The 20,296-nt window shown below is 39.4% G+C and overlaps 1 protein-coding gene across 1 annotated transcript in view; it reads right to left on the minus strand.

The window, feature by feature from the left end:
• LOC145411601 (uncharacterized) overlaps nt 1-20,063 on the minus strand; it is a 176,675-nt gene extending 156,612 nt beyond the window's left edge. The window contains exon 1 of the mRNA XM_080281612.1: nt 19,964-20,063. Coding sequence (XP_080137738.1) covers nt 19,964-20,027 — 64 coding nt within the window. The 5' untranslated portion in view covers nt 20,028-20,063. The remainder of the gene's footprint in view (nt 1-19,963) is intronic.
• Between the last annotated feature and the right edge of the window lie 233 nt (nt 20,064-20,296).

Below are 20,296 nucleotides of genomic sequence, written 5' to 3' on the forward strand. Positions count from 1 at the left end.
GGGAATTGCTGTTCGCTCTCATCAGTCTAAAGATCAAATTGTTGACATGATTAATAAAAGCTTGTTTAATTTAACTCCTCCAGATGAGCAAACGCAGATTGAAATAGCTAAGTTACAGCTAGCCCTGCAGGAGGCTCGTGCTAAGGAGGCTGAATCTCAGGCTCGTATTCAGGAGGCACAGGCACAAATTGAAATTGCTAGGATTCAGGCAGACCATGAGTATCGCATGAAACAAGGTGGAACTGGATCATCTAGCTCTGATGATTTTGATGTGGCTAAAAATGTTAAACTTGTCCCTCCTTTTAATGAATCTGATTTAACAAAGTATTTTCAGTTGTTTGAGAGGGTAGCTACAGGTTTTAATTGGCCCAAAAAGTATTGGCCAGTACTCCTTCAGACTGTTCTCACCGGTAAAGCTCAAGTAACTTATGCATCTTTGCCTCAGGATCAATCTGATAATTATGATGTAGTTAAGAGCTTGATTCTTAAGGCCTATGAGCTTGTTCCTGAAGCCTATTGAGTAAAATTTAGGACAACTTATAAGCAAGATAAGCAATCCCATGTTGAGTATGCAAAAATCAAAGATCTGTTAGAGCAGTGGTTAAATTCTAAGAATGTAAATTCTGATTTTGATAAATTTAAGCAGATGATTTTGCTGGAGGACTTCAAAAGATGTATTAATAGAGATGTAAGCCTATATCTTGATGAGAAAAGAATAGATAATTTGTCTGATGCCGCAGTTTTAGCTGATGAATATGTTCTCACTCACAAGAGATATTCTAAAGAAAAAAGGAAAGATGAGAGTAAGTACGTTGCCTCTACTCAGAGTACAGGTAACAGGAAAGAGAATAAAGATGATGTTTCTCAGGAAGTAAATACCAGCTTCACCCCTAGATTTCAGAAAAGTAAATGTACTTATTGTAGTAAGCTTGGTCATACTACGGAGAAATGTTTCAGGAGACAGCGTGATGTGAACAAAAAGGAGTCTTTAAATATTCAGTCAATTGGTCTAGTGTCCACCCTTGAGTGTTCCCAGAATTCTTTAACCGAGTTAACTGAACATGCTTTGTGGGGTAAATTAAATTCTCATGATGAAGCTCCTCTTTTGAGCAGTAATGTGGGTGACACTCTCAAGAGTTCACGTGCTAATTTCCTGTCTGATGGTTTTGTCAGTCCTCTGGACAGTAATAACAGGAAATCAGTTAAAATATATCGTGATACAGGTGCTTGCCAATCCCTTATGCTGACCAGTGTTCTAGGCTCTAATGTTAATTCCTCTGATGAGACTGTAATCTTACAAGGTGTAGGGAATAATTACTTCTCTGTCCCTCTGTGCAGAGTGAATTTAGGAGTCTGGTTTTGTTAATGGTTCCGTTATGGTTGGGTTGGTTGAGACACTCCCAATGTCAGGTGTAACTTTCTTACTTGCAAATGATATTGATGGAAGTCAAGTGTGTCCAGCTCCTCAGTTGTCTAGTGAGCCAGTGGCTGCGGTCCAGGATTGCAATGTCCCTGATGTGTTCTCTGCATGTGCTGTCACTAGGGCTAAGTCTAAAGTTACTGGTGACATAGAGGATAATGATGATGATGATGTTATCCTAGCTGACACTTTTCTTGCTAATTTGGACCACTCACCAGATGAGGCAGTACCCCGTAGTGTTGATAATTTGTCTCGTCAAGAGTTGGTTGAGTTGCAGGTTGCTGACCCTGAGTTGAAAGGTCTAGTTAACTCTGCTTGCAGTGAGGAAGAGTCAGCTGGTGCTTCTACTTGTTATTATATAAAGTCAGGAGTACTTATGAGAAAGTGGAGACCCCCAACATCATCAGCCGACTGTGAATGGGAGGTTGTATATCAAGTTGTCATCCCTCGTGTTTGTAGGCAGGATATCATTAGAGTGGCTCATGATTCCAGTTTGGCAGGACACCTTGGAGTGAGGAAGACTGTGGCACGCATTTTGAAACACTTCTACTGGCCAGCTATCTTCAGAGATGTTTCCTGGTATTGTAAGTCTTGTCACACCTGTCAAGTTGTGGGGAAGTGTAATCAGACCGAAAAGGTTGCACCTCTAGTTCCCATTCCTCCTTTTGAGGCGCCATTCACCCGCGTGTTGGTGGACATTGTGGGCCCTCTTCCTAAGACTTCTTCAGGATTTTCTTATGTGTTGACCGTGATTGATAAGGCTACTCGTTATCCTGAAGCCATTCCACTTAGAAATATCTCAGCAAAGAACGTGGTTAAGGAAATGCTAGGGTTCTTCACAAAGTGGTCTGCCCAAGGAGGTACAGTCAGACCGGGGAAGTAATTTCATGTCAAATGTTGTCAAGCAGTCTCTGAAAGAGTTGGGCATCACCCAGATCACGTCTTCAGCTTACCATCCCCAGACCCGAGAAGCGTTGGAGTGATATCATCAAACACTCAAATCGATGCTCAAGAAATGCTGTTTGGAACATCAGAAACACTGGGATAAAGGTCTTCCATTCATTGTATTTGCCGCAAGAGAATCTCCAAATGAATCACTGGGCTTCTCACCTTTTGAACTACTGTTTGGCCATGAAGTAAGAGGACCCCTTAAGCTACTCAAGGAATGCTGGCTGTCAGAGGAAGATGACGTCAACCTGCTGGAGTATGTGATGAAGTTCAAAGAACGGCTGTCCACTGCTTTACAACTGGCGCGAGAGAATTTAGGAGCTGCTCAGGAGAAGATGAAGACTTGGTATCATAAGAAGCCCAGGTTACACCACTTTCAGCCAGGAGATCAGGTTTTGATTCTGCTACCGGTGCATGGGCAACCTCTTCTAGCTAAGTTTAGTGGTCCTTATTTCGTGGAGAAGAAACTCAGTGATGTCAACTATGTCATTGCCACACCAGATCGTAGAAAGAACAAGCAACTTTGTCACATCAACATGCTAAAGTTATATCACAGGCGGGACGAAAATAACCCAGTCTGCACTGCAGCTGTTCCACCCGAGTCTGCAAGTGAAGTTCTCCCATGCAGCATGAGCCTGAGTGATAGTTTGGGGAAGAATCCTGATATCATGAATGATCTCCAGACTAAGCTTTCTCTTCTACCTCCCGAGGAAAGGCAGGAGTTTTCGGCATTACTGCAGGAGTACCCGCAAGTGTTCCGTGCCACTCCAGGAAGAACCACTGTGTTGATGCATGATGTCGATGTTGGAGACGCAAAGCCAATTAAACTGCCTCCTTACCGTGTGAACCCAGTGAAAGTTCCTCTCATCCAGAAGGAGCTTGGCTACCTGTTGGACCACAAGATGATTGAGCCCTGTCAGGGCGAGTGGAGTTCTCCTGTCACTCTAGTCCCTAAGCCAGGTGGGTCACAGTGGCTTTGCATCGACTACAGATGTGTTAGTCAGATAACCAAAACAGACACTTATCCTCTCCCTCGCGTGGAAGATTGCACAGACAAGATTGGAAAGGCTAGGTACATAAGTAAGTTTGATTTGTTAAAGGGATACTGGCAAGTACCTATGACTGAACGTGCTAGGGAGATCTCGTGTTTTGTAACACTAGGAAAGACTTTTCCATGTTCTGTAATGCCATATGGTACGAAGAATGCACCAGCCACCTTTCAGAAGCCCATGAATGTTGTAACAGAGGGTTTGGCAGGGTGTGTTGTGTATATTGATGATATATTAATCTTCAGTGACAACTGGAAAGATCACCTATGCCATGTCAGTAAATTTCTTGAGCGTTTGGTTCAGGCTAATCTTGTAGCTAATTTATCAAAGTGTGAGTTTGGTCAAGCTAAAGTTCAGTACCTTGGGTACGTAATTGGTGATGGACACGTTGCACCACCAGCATCTAAGGTTCAGGTTATAAGTGATCTTCCCAGACCTAAAAGTAGGAAAGAGCTACAAAGATTTTTGGGAATGGTAGGTTATTACAGGAGATTTGTTCTTAACTTTTCAATTCTTGTATCACCACTTACAGACCTACTGAGAAAGGGAGTTAAATTTGTCTGGACCGATAACTGTGAATCCTCTTTCAGCAAACTTAAAGCTATCCTATTAAGTCAGCCAGTGCTCGCTACTCCAAATTTTGCTAAGCCTTTTAAGATGGCTGTTGACGCAAGTGATACAGAAGCTGGGGCTGTTTTGCTGCAAGAGGATGATCAGGGTATTGAACACCCTGTATCTTATTACAGTAAGAAGTTCACTCCACCTCAAAAGAACTACTCAACTATTGAGAAAGAGCTTTTGGCCTTGATTTTGGGTTTACAGCATTTTTCATTTTATTTGTGTTCTGGTTTTGATCCCATAGTCATTTATACCGATCATAACCCACTGAAATTCCTTAGTAAGTTTAAAGATAAAAATCAGAGATTGACAAGATGGAGTCTACTTCTTCAGGAGTATTCATTAGACATACAACATGTCAAGGGGAAAGAAAATGTTATTGCAGATTGCTTATCTAGACTTTACTGTAGACAGATTGTTTTAGAGTAATAAGAAATTTCCTTTGTAAATTTCTTTTTCTTTGTGGGGAGGTGTTACATAGCCTATGATTTCATCATCCTTTGTATAATTCTAACGTACAGTATGCTGCATGTTTGATCACGAGCGTGTTCTACCTCACTCCCCCCTTCTCCCTTATAGTAGAGTAAGTCGTTCTTTCTGTTGTTCAGAGCAGGATTGTCAACTCTTTGTCCCCTATGGCTTCATTTGCTAGTCCTTCTTACAAGTATATAGTATCAAGCTCTGCCGGCCCCTATATAATGAGCTCAGTCTCTGCATTATTGCCACTTAGATCTACTCCTCATTTTGTTCACATCTCTGTCCTCCCCTGTACAGTTGTTATTATTTTTGTGAGTGCTCAGGAAGTCTCCAACCATCTAGCTGCTGTGTAATTTGAGTATAAGTGTTGTTGCATTTTTTCTTGTACTGTACAGCATAAGGTGTTAATTCGTAGGCCTGGTGAGGTTTTTGTGATTAATGTAGAGTTTTTACTGTCAGCCAGTAGTAATAATATTTTGTATCTGTAATAATATATCTTGCATTAACTGAGCATTATCCGGTTTTCTCATTTTATCAGGGTTGACTTAGATAAATTTACTCTTGCTAATTTCGTGTTAATAGAGGCTATTGCAGTTAACCATATATTTAACCTGTTTTTTGCCATTACATTATCCTTATGAGTCCTGAATGTTTAGTTGTTAGTTTGAGCATTAAACTTTAACTTGTAATTTTACCTAACTCTTTTGTTTTGAACTTGGAACTTTGCGGGACAGTAGTGATTTTAGTATTCTCACTTGAAGTGTTCATTATCCCTCTCTGTTCCATAACAATATATATATATATATCCTAGTTTGTCATTACATCTCATGCTAAACCAACCATTTTTCTTTTATCTCCTCCCTCCACTTCTAGGCTTGTATTTTTTCCCCCATCTCTCCAGGGTTGTTCCTTCACTGAACTATTTCATTCTTTTCATGATTTTGTTTTCCTTTTCCTCAACTTCCGCTCACTTATTGTTTCTTTTTCTTTTATACTGTTCAAACTTTCTCAAAGTAACACATCTTTGTTTTCCTTTTTGACCATCTTAAACCATTACCTAATTATTTCTACAGTATTCATTAACCGTTGCCAACATTTCCACTACTGCCACAGCTGCTCCATCATTTTCTCTGTACTCAGCATTCCAACCTTCATGTAATTACTCGAACGTTTTTCCTATTCCCTCACAACCTTACCCTTGTGTCATGTACCCCTTTCTACTCGTGCGGATTCACTAAAAAAAAAAAAAAAAAAACTCCTGTAGTCTGTCTGCAGCAAGAACATACTGCAAAGAGACACCAAAAGACATTCCACCATTTCTTGTAAGTGCGATGCATGAGAATACTTTCTAAACCACATCACAATTCCCTTCACTACCCCATCGTTCTCCCATACCCTGACTCTCCTCACAGTCACCCACTAGTATCCCAGTTTCTGCATGTCCCTTAACAACTATTAAGGTATCAGTTCTACTTTCTCTTTTGCCTCATCTATAGCACTGACCCAGCCACACCACTGTCTCCCACATTTCCCTGAGTTACTTGAGTTTTCCCAGTTTCACCCAACAACTGCAGGTAGGCTACCCCCTTCCCTTTTTCATTATTCTTTTTTTTTTTTTTTTTACTACAATTCACTCAGCTTCCCTCTTTCCCGTACAATTTCCTCACCAATCACATTTTTGCCCACTTTCACTAAACTAGCCTACCCCATCTTTTTTCCCTCACTACTCACAGCTATCCCAATTTTTCTAACATATTATTATACTGCTCCATTTTTCCCACACGGTACGTCACTCCGCTACACATATTTTCCCAAAAATCACTCAGCTACTCCATTTTCTCCCTTTTACCTACAGTTATCCCAACTAGCTACCGTACTCAATATTTTATATAATACACTCAGCTTCCCTATATTTTCCAGTATCACACAGCTACTAAAGTTTTTCAACTTTCCACTCACGTATCCAATTTTTTCCACATTTCACTCAGTTACCCTATTTTTTTTTTTTTTTTACACACTCCCTGAACTACCGGTAACCTCCTTTTCTACCAGATTTCACTCAACTTTCCGACTTATTTTTTCACTCATTTCCCTCAGCTGGCTGCACCACACATTTTTAAGAATCACGTATCTAAATCCATGTTTTTTTTTCTTTCCTACAATATTTCACCCAGCTACCTATACCAATATATTTATGTACTTTCCACACACCCCTATCTTCACCAATCCACCCCATCTTCTTTCAATCATCCCCACCTTACGCAACTACACCATTCCATCTTCTTCCATCACCAGCTTCCCATTTAACCACATGATCACCATTTCCCTCTGTCATTTATCTTCTCCAAGTTAATCCTTTATATCTGATGAAATGTTTTTACTTCGTTTTTAATACCACCAGATGATGTTCCTCAAATTATAAGAGACTTATCGAGGTGGCTGAGTTAGATATGGTATTGCTTTATGAATACTGTACCAACATATTTAATTATTCTTGTCTATCTGTATAAATAGTTTCTGCCTAATAATCTATCTATCTACCGGTGCTATCTGCCTGTCTGTCTGTCGATCTGTATATATATGTATCTACCTGTCGCTAGACACCATAATCCCGTACTGGGTAAACGAATCGCTTTCTAGCACTTCATCTCAACGCTTCTTCTCTTTCGTTTTTGTTGCTTCCCTAAATCTTTCCATTCGGCAGGCATATTGGTCAGTTCCGTGTGTTTGTCTGTCTATTTGTCTGTTTGTTTGTCTTACAGGTCACAATTTTGCGCCAGTCGTTCTGAAAAAAAAAAAGAAAAAAATCAAGGTAGATATCCATAAACCCTGGAAGCCTATTGTTTTTCATAAAATCTGTCAAAGGCCCTAGGCTGGTTGGGAGGTTAAAATTCCAGATTCCAGTTCAGTACATCAGGCAGGCTTTCTGCCTATGACAGTTTCATCTGTCTGTCTCTCCACTTAACTCGACAAACTCGTCTTGGATCCTTCTTAAGTTTAATAAAAATGGTTGATAGGCTGCAGTAAACGATAAATACATACCGGTAACTGGACTGAATGCATTAAGGTGGATGAATTATATTGCATATACTGTATTCTCTTTCCCAATATCTCACCTCTTAACCGCCTTAATCCCCCCCCCCCATTTTCATTCATTTTTTTCCGGTTTTCATCATGTACTCGCCCATATATCCCGTATTTTTCCGTTGACCTAGTTTCCAGACTTTATTCATTTACTCCACCCTTATTTTTCCTTCACATCCACATCTCAACCCTACCACCCATATTCATCTCCCACTCCCATTTATATCAAATATTCAATCATTTTTCCCTTCTCCACATCCCTCCCCTTCATTCACCTTTCCCTTATTTTCTCCCTTTTCCCACAGTTCACTCATCTGCTTAACTTTTCCTCCCAGTCCACATCCACAATTACACTCAGCTAGGCCTACTTTATCTTTTTGCATCAACATCCGTCACCCAATCCATTCCTTTCTCCCCCTCACATCACTAAGACCTATTGTTTTGACGACGCTTTTTTTATTTTATTCTTGTTATTCTCAAAACCTTATCTGTATTCAGTTTAGGAGGAAAATATCAAAGTATAGAAATTACATATAACCTTAGTTAATCTGAGGGATGGTTGGAGTTTGTTGCTTAGATAATGCCACTTATGAGAAAAGCGACGCTGGTCATCCTCCACTTAATTTAGGGACTGAGTGACCTAGCCCTGCGCACCTATGCTCCTGACAGTGCAAGTAAGGACTAGATGATAACTATATAAACGGAAGACAGTCGTTAAATAATACTATATGGAGGTAGCTTAACTGAAAAATACGTCAGCGAACTGAACTCTTTTAATAGCATTTTTCCTTTATGATTATCACCTCACATTGTTCTAAATTACCGTTTTCCCTTTATTGACACTGCCTTTATCCTACGTAATCTTACCATACACTCATGCAGTACGGCATAACAACGACTCTCCTATCCAGGCTCGGTAAACACTTCTTCACCTTTTCCGTTTCCCATACCATTACGTAATATTCTTTTAGGTTATCACACCACCAAAAGTCTACCCCAGAACACCAACATTTTCCTTAATGCTTGTGTTGTCAAACATCACCACAATCATTCAGTATGACTGCTACATTATCCACTGTCCCATCCAGTCTCCTCAGTTATAGCATTACTTTTTCTCTCCCCCAAACAAGCTGTTAGCGAGCAGCAACCCTGTAATTCTCTAAAAATTTCACTAGCACTCGCGGAGCGAGAGTGGGTGTCATATTTTGAGCGGTGTGTGTGTGTGTGTGTAATTCACCGGGTCGGTCAGGATCACTTGATGGTCGTGATCGTCAGCTTTTACCCTCCCGGAAGGGAGCTGAGAGCTCATATATATAGTCCGATTTAAGGGCAAGGCTGTGACCTTCACACACGCACACACCCGTCCCCTTGCTCGAGGGGGACAGTAACCACCCACTTCGTCAGTGAAACTTTTCGCAACCTGAGCGAGGCGAGAACTCCCGTCCACCAGTTGGCAAGCGAGAGCGTTACCACTGCACCAGCGAGCGGTGTGTGTGTGTGTGTGTGTGTGTGTGTGTGTGTGTGTGTGTGTGTGTGTGTGTGTGTGTGTGTGTGTGTTTTACCAAAATAATTCAAACAGTTTTCATTTGATTTTAACCAAAATTGGTGGACAAACTGATGGATAGCACACGAAGTCAGTACTGTTTTGAGAACAACTGGTCAAACATCAAGTTCACAGGGCTAGAACAGACGCTGACTTACAATAGTCAACTTAAAGTTCTTATCCATCTGAGAAACTACGAGGAAGAGTTCAGAATAGGGCAAATATGGAGTAAATCAGTTTTGAGTAACAAGTCCTTCACGCTGATCTGGGTGCCTGGTCATTGCCGTATCTACGGTATGGCAATGAGCAGGCTGATTTTCTTGCAAAGTCGGCTGTAGAGCTCAGGGAGACGTGGGACGTTCCATGTGATCTACGGTCGAGTCTCTCTCTCGGAAAGAAATCAATAAATCTTCTGTGGCAAGGGTAGTGGACCAGACTAAATATTCCAACATGCAAGCCGTACCTGGGCGACTGGGATACTGCCAACCGTCTCAGTCGCCTGGAAGAAAAAGTGTTGGCGCGATTACAGTTTAATGTCACTATCTTAACTCATATGAAACCATATATTGAAAGACGATTCCCACCACACTGTGACATCTGTGATGCGGTGTTATCAATCAGTCATATCATCCTGCACTGTCGGCGATTTATTCGTGAACGTGCTTCACTTATAAATTACTGTGGAGCAGCTGACGTCCTCTTTACCCTTTCCACCATCCTGGGTGATGGGGACATTGTTATGGCTGATAAATTGATGGGTTTCTTGAGAGAGATCGGACTGATCAGAGTGATGTGACTTTTTTACTGTATGGTTATTGTTTTTATCGACTGTAAATATGTATATATTACATTATTAATTAGGGCTGACAGCTGACGTATCTGAAATAGTTCCTACTTCCGACTGATCTATTTCTAATATTGATGTCCCCAACATTAAACCCCGTTCCTTGCCTAACAGTCACCAGCTGACGAATGCAAGCGCGCAATATAAAAAGGTATTGGGCATTTGCAGTCATTGGTGTTCTGCTGGGTGAGGTGCTTCACTTTTTGTATATATATAAATTCTTTATAGGATCTTGTAACAATTACCGTAATTAGGATCGACAGTTGACGTATAGGGAATAGTTCCTGACTCCTCTGGTTCTCCTTCATATATTGATGTATCCTACATCATTGTCTGCCTCGACTGACAGTCACCAGGTGATGAATGCAGGTGTGTAATGTAGAAAAGCATTACGGTACATATCTGCAGTCGATGGTGTTCTCTTGCTCGAGGTATTTTTACCATTATTGTAGGTTTAGCAATTTGTATCTTTAGGATTTAGTATAGGTTAGCGATGTGTCTGTTAGGTTAATAGTTTTAGGGGTTTTAGTTTTTTTTTTCCTAATAAACAATGTATAATAATAATTATATAAAAAAGAAAATAATATAAATGAAAATTATATATATATATATATATATATATATATATATATATATATATATATATATATGTGGTAGGTGGGGGCGCTCACCATCCACTCACTTAATGTAGTGCTGCTGTCAGGTGTCTGCCCTTTCCTCTCCACTCTCCATTCCTTCCATCCTCTTCCGTCTTCCTTTACTTCATTCTTTTCTTGTCCTTCTGCCTACGGGTGACTTTACATTTCCTCTTCTGTCTTTCTTTCCTTCATTCTTTCCTCTTCCTTCTGCCTGTGGGTGACTCTACACTGAGTGACAAGCCAAATGGTTTCCTGTACACCAGGAAACCATTTACTACGCTGGGTGGTAACCATATAACCAAATTTTGGCGCCTGGAGGTTTAGTGAGTAATTATTGCGCTCCAATCGGATTGAGCCGGTGAAGGTTTATATCCAAGGGGTGGTTGGGGTTGACTGTTCATGTAATGCCACTCAGGGATGAGTGAGGCTGGTCACTCTCATCTTAAATGTCGGGACCAACTGCTTAGCCCCGGGCTCCTACGCTCCTCATGGGACAATGTAAGATTGGATGATGGATGGATGGATATATATATAACCCATTGGATCCCAGGGGTGATGGGCGAGGCATGGTACTGGGAGGGTACTAAGCGTACCGCCCTCCGCCTATTGGCTCATAGTCGCGAAGCTCATAGATCCCTACCTGGGGGTTCCCTACTTTATAAAGACTTGAGAAATCCCAGTTCTGTCCAATACTCGGGACACTGGGCTCCAATGAATTAAATATATATATATACCGGTATATATATATATATATATATATATATATATATATATATATATATATATATATATATATATATATATATATATATATATATACGGTGTTTGTATGTGTGAAAGTGTGTTTGTATATATACATGGATGTGTGTGTGTCTGTCTGTATTTATACATATATGTCTGTATATATATGTACGTATGTGGATATATACAGTATATATGTGAACATATATATATATATATATATATATATATATATATATATATATATATATATATATATATATATATAAAGGTCTTAATGACCAGAGGCTTCGGTCCCCCCCCCAAAAAAAAAAAAGTTTTGAAAACACTCAAAGGCCAAAGTCACGAGGCAAAGTTAAAGTTCAGCCAGAGTGTATGGCTGAACAAAATAAACCAGATAGTGTTGATTCAGGTACATTCAAACTTGGTGGCATGGTTAAGATCCAGCCAAGATGTAAACCTCTTCTTAGAACAAGAGGTCACACAATTTCAGAATTCAAAGTCACAGGAAAAAATAAACCCAATGTTTATCAGATCTGAACCAGCCTTGATGGATAGGTTATGAATTACGCAACAACGAAGGGATTCAGCTTTGAGAACAATCAGTCACAAGTCAAGGTCACAGGGCAATGTCAAATTTCGACCTGCAAGTAGCAGACAAATACAAAGACCCAAAGTCCTTCTGGAAGGGTGTTAAAAATTTACATGGCACTCCAGGAATGCAAATAAAATGCTTAAGGAGACGGAATGAAAACAGAAGGTAACTAACATCGCTTGCAAATTTCGAACACTTGAAGGAAAATGTTTCAGATGACATCAGAGATAATGTAAACTGCAGCCAAACTAACTCCTAAAGTGCCAACAGGATCAATTGATCCTTTTTCAGGATTACGCAAGATACTGAATGTGATCGATTGAGGGACTCAGAAAAACTGGAGAAAACATGCGTCGCCCTGATTGTGACGTATATCCCTTCCAACCAATCAGAACTAAGCGTTGAATAGGCGGGAAGGAGGGAGGGGATGAATGAGGGAGGAATGGGGTGGGAGCGCATAAAAAACGGGGAGTCGCGCCGCCTGGAAGGTAGTTTTTTTCAACTTTGATGGGCTATAGCTCATGAACTAATTGGACTAAAATGCTCTAGTTTGCGGCATAAGGTGTGTAATTCAAGTTCTAAACCTTGAGCATAACACTTTACTTCTGTAAGAATCGAACAATCAGCTCCATATACAGATTTTCACGCTGGTACGGTCGACAAACTTGCGTATCCTAGCGGCTAAAGAAAGAGAAACCAAGGCCTGGCTATCATCTCATAAGCATAGGCCCACTCCACGCCACACTATGGACTCGATCAGGCACTCCCATGATAACCTACTATCTATTCAAAAAAGCACATACTACACTCATCTCTAATAAAAAAATTAAAAAAATGCATTTCATGGCAAAGGTCACAAAAAAATAAGTACATAAATTACATACTTCCACCAAAAAGGATTTAAATATCTGCTAAACATATACAATGTAGTGCTAAATAGTGGGAATTTCGCTCCAAAATTTAAAGATGCATTTATAACAATGATCCTTGAAGCAGGAAAACCGAGCACTGATTCACAAATTACGACCTAGTATCGCTGCTACAGGCCCCAAGGAAATTATCAGAAAGGACAATAAATCTTTGGTTCCGATTGTACTTACAGGGTAACAACCTTGACAAACCCAACCAACAGGAATTTTGACAAAATACAAGCACAACATTGACAATAACCATGGCCTCAAGAAAAAAATGCAATCGCAAAAGTCACATATATAAACTGCACAACAATAAAAAGGGATACAAGTTGGCCTTCGATAAAGCCTGAACGATGGGACTCTAGGCTAAACTACTACAACTGAGTATGCTTGAAATAACAGAGAAGCAGCTATGCAACTGCCTAGAAAACCGTGCAGCTGAAGTTATAATAAACAAGGGCAAATCACCTATTTTTCCACTCCACGGTCGGGTGCTTCAGGGGTCGGTCATAAGTCTAACCTTATCGTATTTATTACATACCTGTACAATCAGAGACAAAAGTCGTGTCCTACAATATGATGAAAACATCTGAAAGGCTAAGGTTTTGGTGATCTCTGCTTTGTCTCATACGGGCGGTTCATAGCACTGACATTAGTTGCCATCTTCTCCAGGTGACAGGCCTGTGGATGCGAGCATATTCTTCATTGCTATGCGAAATAAATATACGGTACTGTACATAGATGTGTTTTTCCAACTGCTAATTTCACTTGATGTATCTATGAAGTTTTGTTATCTGTTCTCTTTTTTAATACCATGTTAGGAACGCTGCAGTTCTATTAGCAAAAGACAAGTCTGAATTTTGGTTCTACTTCTTCAATATTTTAACTTCTGCTTAGGTTAAATTGGTAATTATACGCTGTGATTTTCATTAACTGTCATCAACAACGTTGTTACATAAAGGAATAGTTTGTGAATAACCGAATGTTTATTATGAGTGGTGAAATGTATCTCACAGGCTGGAGTTCGAACACAACCCAGAAGTCTACACGCAACAATTCGTGTGCTTCATTCTAGGTTCAATTCGTTTCTTAGGGAATAAGGACTGTTTACAGGTGCTACCTCCATGTTTGTGATTATTTCCTGGTCCTGCATTGGTGTGGTAACACTAGAGCGACCTGAACGATGACTGCTCTCCGTTGTACTTTCCTTCCGAAATCGCCGAATCCACCTTTCTCCAGTTCTGCTACACCGAATGTTTTAACTATCTGTTCGGGATTCTTTCCTCCTAATTAAAGGTATATCATGTACTCTTTCATCTTCCCAGTAGTTGGACGCGTGTTGTTTTGCTCTCTCCATACTAAGGTACTAGGTCTGCCTGACATTTTGCTGTATGTAACAGCCAGGTAGTCATCGCCTGACCGAACATAGTTCACATTTTGTCTTTCGGACGCAGCAAATGGTTATTAAGGCTTCGGAAATTCCTGGGTTCGTTTATACTGCCATCTCATCAGCAGCAGATATGAAGCTTGAGGACAGTAAAGCTATCCAACCACAAATAGGAACCGTAACTATGGTAGAGTTCTCATAATGTTTTACATGTTACACTTAATCTCTGAACAAAACCGGGACGCATACGAGTATTTCCATTTTGTACGCGTATTCCTCTCACCACCAGGAACCCTTAGCCAGGAATGACACTTGCCCCCTCGTTTCAAATCTAACCATAGGTTCTTCTCGAAAATATGCTCAATGTGTTTCCCAGGCAAGATTACCATATGGTGAAGAAATTTTAACCTATCCCACTAGGGCTGCTTGGCTGAGGTGGCTGACTGTGGTATTGAGACGAATACCCACACAGAACGGAAATGTGCAACCGGGACACGACTTTTGTCTTTCATTGAACACACAGTATATGCCTCCACCCTCCGGCCCTCAGGCCCTCGATACTAGGCCGATGACGCAACCCAAATAGGCTAGTAGTATCAAAATGGTACATCAGCCGTACATGACTGGCTTGTTCAGACAGGTGATCAGACTTAACGGTTATGAAAAGAACTGGAAAATAAAGACAAACAGACAAATTCAGGGGCAGTACAGAGCAGAGTTAAACCAGACAATATTACCTCCATGAAAATATATAACATCAAAAACAACTTCAGAATTTTAGGCCATACACTATCATCCCTTGGCATGATCACCGACAACATAAGCAAACTAATAGACAGAACTCACATGTTTTTTCAGACTCTGAAGCTTTCCCGAGAACGCTAAAATCCGCCTAATAAAGTCGAAGATACTACCAATACTAGTTTATAACGCCAATCCCAACCCATATAACCTCAAAAACACGAATGCTCAAATTTTTGTAGATTCAAAATAATTCCTCCGTTTTGTTACCGACGAAAGATATTTCTACAACAAAAACACAGACGGTAAACACTTGCATCCTTGTTAAACCCATACATTCCCGGCTGCTCGTAAAATATGGACGAAACACGAGACCAGTGATGACGAGAGATACGATAACATTAAAGAGCTAGACGAGCCACTAACATGAAACACTCATAGCTCCCTCGAAGCTTGAAAAATCTGAGAGAACCTCCTACACCATAATTTTATTTAGGCTATATGGGTAGAAGTCTTTACCTTAGCTTAGAATTGTTTTTCGTCGGCGCGCGCACGCGCGCGCACACACGCACACACACACACACACACACACACACACACACACACACACACACACACACACACACACACACACACACACACACACACACACACACATGTCTATTACCAAGAGAGGAAAGAAATCTGCAATTAATCTACGCCATACAAACTAGGCTATACTCCAACAATATTTTAGGACCAAATCTCTTCTCTTCCCACTCACCACCATACCTGTCTATTTACTTATTTATCTATCTATCTGCCTATAGATAGATACAGATAATTATCTGAGTATGAAAAAAATTATTAAAAGGGATCGTTTTGGATCAAACTTGGTGGATGTGTTCAGGATCACTTAAGAGGGTTTTTTTTTTTTTTTTTAGTACAGTGGGTCAAAGTTTACGGTCACTGGGCACAGTCAGCTTACTCAATTTTAATATAAACTAAACTCTGGGAGATGGTTCAAGTTAAAAGAAGGATAGGGAAATACTGCTTTACCAACACTCGAAGGTCACGGTCACAAGGAAAGGTTAAATATTATAGTGACTGGGTAGTCAGTTCAAACACTAATTAAATTTACTTGAAGCAATGTTAACGAAGAGTTAGGGTTGGGAAGGAATGGATTTGTTAGTTTTTAAGAATTATTTGTCAAAAGTCAAGGGCACAAGGAGAAGTGAAATATTCGGCCCTTAGAACATATGGTGAGCGTTAAAGGTGCACTTGGAGTGCTCAGTCTTCTATCCGTGTTTTCCTATTATCGGTATATATTGTTATTTATTTATTTATATATTTATTAGATCAAAACTCCCCTAAATCCCAAAACAATATACCAACTTTCCTTGATGCAAGTGGCTTACATAACATGACCACATTTGTTCAGTCTACTTAACCCTACTCTCAACATTTTCTTCTCCCATGACATCTCCATCGTGCTAGCTTACAACACCATCTTATTCTATGACACACACACACACACACACACACACACACACACACACACACACACACACACACACACACACACACACACACACACAAATATTTCCTTTATGTTTTTTAAACATAAATTTACCATAACGGTACTACACTCGTTTAATTCAGTGCCACCAACATAATTCTCTCTCTCCACTTCCGTAATTACTAATGAGGCTCCGAAAGAGTAGCTAAAACACCACTTTCGCTACTGCTGACTTTCACTAATGCACATCGCGCTGGGATTTAAAAAATAAATAAATAGATACATCAAAAATAATTATGTACAGCAAAGATTATTCTGCCTCTAAAGACTGCTACGTTGAGCTAATTTTTGTACAGTAGACGCAATTTCGCACTGCGGTTCCAAACCACTGAAGAATATATATATATATATATATATATATATATATATATATATATATATATATGCAACTTTAAATATGCCCCCTAAAATAAGTTACAAACAGTGCTACTCCTAAACGGGATAAGTAATACACACACTGGTAGTCCTTTCGTATGCAGCTGGTGCTGTTAAGTTTTACCTTGGAATCTGCATAGCGATTTCAGAACCACCAACTAGAGGGCAGGGTACTGTATCTCGGGAGGTTAAAAACACAACTTTGGGAAGTGACAGAAACGAGAATTCTAAGCAAAATAGATTCCATAAACTTGGGTCCAGATCTCATCCGTTACGAAACCACAGTTACTGATATCATTATGGGTAAATTATGAGGAAAATCATTATCTCCAATGTCATCAAAAAATGAAGCTACCTGGTGGCTGTGATTTGACACCACGTTGATACAGCATTATTAGTTTAGAATTCCCCCACCTATCATTTCTCAATGTTACGGTATGTTTTCTCCTCCTGGGACATCCTGTATATTTACTCGTAAAATAATAATAATAATATTAATAATAATAATAATAATAATCGAATAATTCGAGTAGACTCAACAGACGCAGAGTTGTCTATCTATCTATTTATATCCACACACTTTAATCCCGTAAAGGGTGGCCACAGACCAATCGGCTCCAGGTCACCCTCTCCCTTAACATTTCGCTGCCCTCCCCCCAACTTACACCCCCTCCCTCTCTCATACATCTCCTACTCCATCCCTCCCACTTGCCCTTTCCACCTTACATGCACTCTCCTAGTTGGTCTCTCACTCCATCCTCTCGACATGGCCAAACTACGTCGGTGTACTTCTAACACTTTCTATCACATCAATATGCACACCACAATACTCCATCACTTCCTTACTTGCCAGCCTGTTCCTCCATGTAACTTTACATATTCCTCGTAATAACTCATTTCCACTGCTCTTATTTATGACTTGTGTCCTTCCAACAAGACAAACGCTGATTTGTTTAGTTGTAATATGCTGTTTCACTGTCAGTCTCCACGGTGACTCAAAATGTTTCACTCCCGCATACTGCACTGGGAATCCAAACAGTGAAAAAAAAAAAAAAAAAAAAAAAAGATAATACTACTAATAATAGCTAATATGTATCAGTACGTCAACTTTGTCCCATCACCATAATACGAAACACTGACTGCATGTTCCACTCCAGTCCCAGAACTTAAACATGAGGTGAGTATGACATGGAATATAGATAATGAGAAAAGCTTTAGTTTACATCCAAATACATGACCTAATAGCTAATGATATTGGCACTCTTAATAAGACTCGGGGGAGAGAGGAAATGGTATTTTGATCTTTAGCTATCGACCATTCAATTGCGATTCCAACGACTATATACAAGAGAGAGAGAGAGAGAGAGAGAGAGAGAGAGAGAGAGAGAGAGAGGCAAGTTAAGTTTATCCCTAGATAACGCAAAAATGTTAGGAAGATCATTCAAACCTTCCGTCTGATAGATGCAATGTTACGGTCTAATTATGACAGTGATTGGTTTCTCTTTCCTATCTGACAGTAAGTTTTCAGTGTCAAGATTGAGGAAGTACGATATAAAGACCCAGGTATCACTTTTTCGAATAACAGTTTACTGATAAAAATATCAATACTTTCAAGCTACTCAGACGGACGCAAAGTTGTGAAGTACTATTACGTTTCACTACCAAAAGTTCCTCGATGATTTCCATCCCAATGGAAAGTATGTACCAGCACAGCATAAAGGGAGCTATTATCTTTGCACCTAAAATTTAAGCAAAAGTACGTTATTGCAACTCATAAAGTGACTGTGTTACGTGTTACGTGACGTAATTTCGATACTTTTCACAACTGCTATTTCCCATGCAATTACAAACCCAATAATAAAGACAAAACCAATTATCACTCTGAGCCTTAAAATGATCACCAGAAACAGTGCTGCTCTTCAACCGACTCTAACACAGGTGCAATGTAATTTTTAAGAACTTCACTGACCATTACTGCTTCGATTCAAATAAAAAAAGTGATAATGAAAACAAAATAATAGCAACGACGATATTACAGTAAACTTCAACTTCTATCTCAGATTAAAAGCTGAAAACGATGGCACTTTGAGTTACTGCGGTCGAGGCAAAGTTAGAGAATAGTAACGTTTCATTGGCTAAATTTCTGTCGTGATTCCAAGACGATGAATGGGAAAATGCATTTTAAAAAAGTAATTTTAACATGTCCTCAAAAAAAAAAAGAAAAAAGAAAAATCATGTATCATCTGCAATAAGGGCAGAGTTCAACGGATGTAATTTTTGCAGATATAACTGTCGAACTTATCACCAAGCTCCCAGACCCATGAACCATCATATAAATAAATACACAGAATAAAAAATAAAACGAAACTGTCGCCATCCTCTGTTTAATTACTGCAAAATGATATCAATACCCTAAGGTGATCCCAGCCTTAAACTAGAGTAACTGCTATGTTCACTCATAAAATTCCTGCCACGATTCACACAAAAAGGTAGTCACTTTTATATATATATATATATATATATATATATATATATATATATATATATATATTAATTACATTTCAATCAACTCTATTACAGTAAAAAGGCAAACTTCGAAGTTCCAGTAACGACGTTTTCACTTTGATTCCCAAACCAAGAACGAGGAAATAAATATTAAAACAAATATTGTATATCTTTCACAACAATTACTAAAAATAATAACTTGAGCTGACCCGCAAACAAGCACAAAGTTGTGTAAACTTTCACTGGGAAAATTCCCTGCCAGACTCCAAAAAAAACAATATGTATAAATAAAAACACATGTTGTTTTATCCATAATAATATACTACAAACCCAAAATATTAATACGCATTAATACTCCGATCTTACTCTGATTGACATAAAACTTAAGTTCCACTGCCCATATTTGTACTACGGTTGCATGGCACTGAAAGAAATAAGATTTATATTTTTTTGCCAAAATAAATGACCAACGATCAATAATTTTTCGCCAAAGTCCAAAAAAATTACTTGCTACTCTAATTCTTACCTGAATCTTCCACAAAAGAGACGAGGAGGATGACGTCTACAAGTATGGTGGTAAGGGTGTTCATCTTCTCATAAAGTACAATAAAATCCGCGTTATGGATCACTGCATTGAACTGAGTCGTTACAAGGCTACATCGTTCTGAAGCCTTCACATCAACGCACAACCTCGAGCGAAAATGAGTTTCTATTTGTCTGTCTCACTATATGCTTTTTCCGATTTCTTATACTCTAAGAAGGCTTTGGTTTATGTATTCCAAATGAATGTATCGAAATTATGGTATGAATACTGTGAAAGCACGGCAAAGATTCACAATTGCGAAAATGCTGGCGACAG

This window comes from Coenobita brevimanus, chromosome 90 (assembly GCF_032717465.1).
Source record: "Coenobita brevimanus isolate Jiangsu-jjx chromosome 90, ASM3271746v2, whole genome shotgun sequence".
NCBI classification, from domain to species: Eukaryota; Metazoa; Arthropoda; class Malacostraca; order Decapoda; family Coenobitidae; genus Coenobita; species Coenobita brevimanus.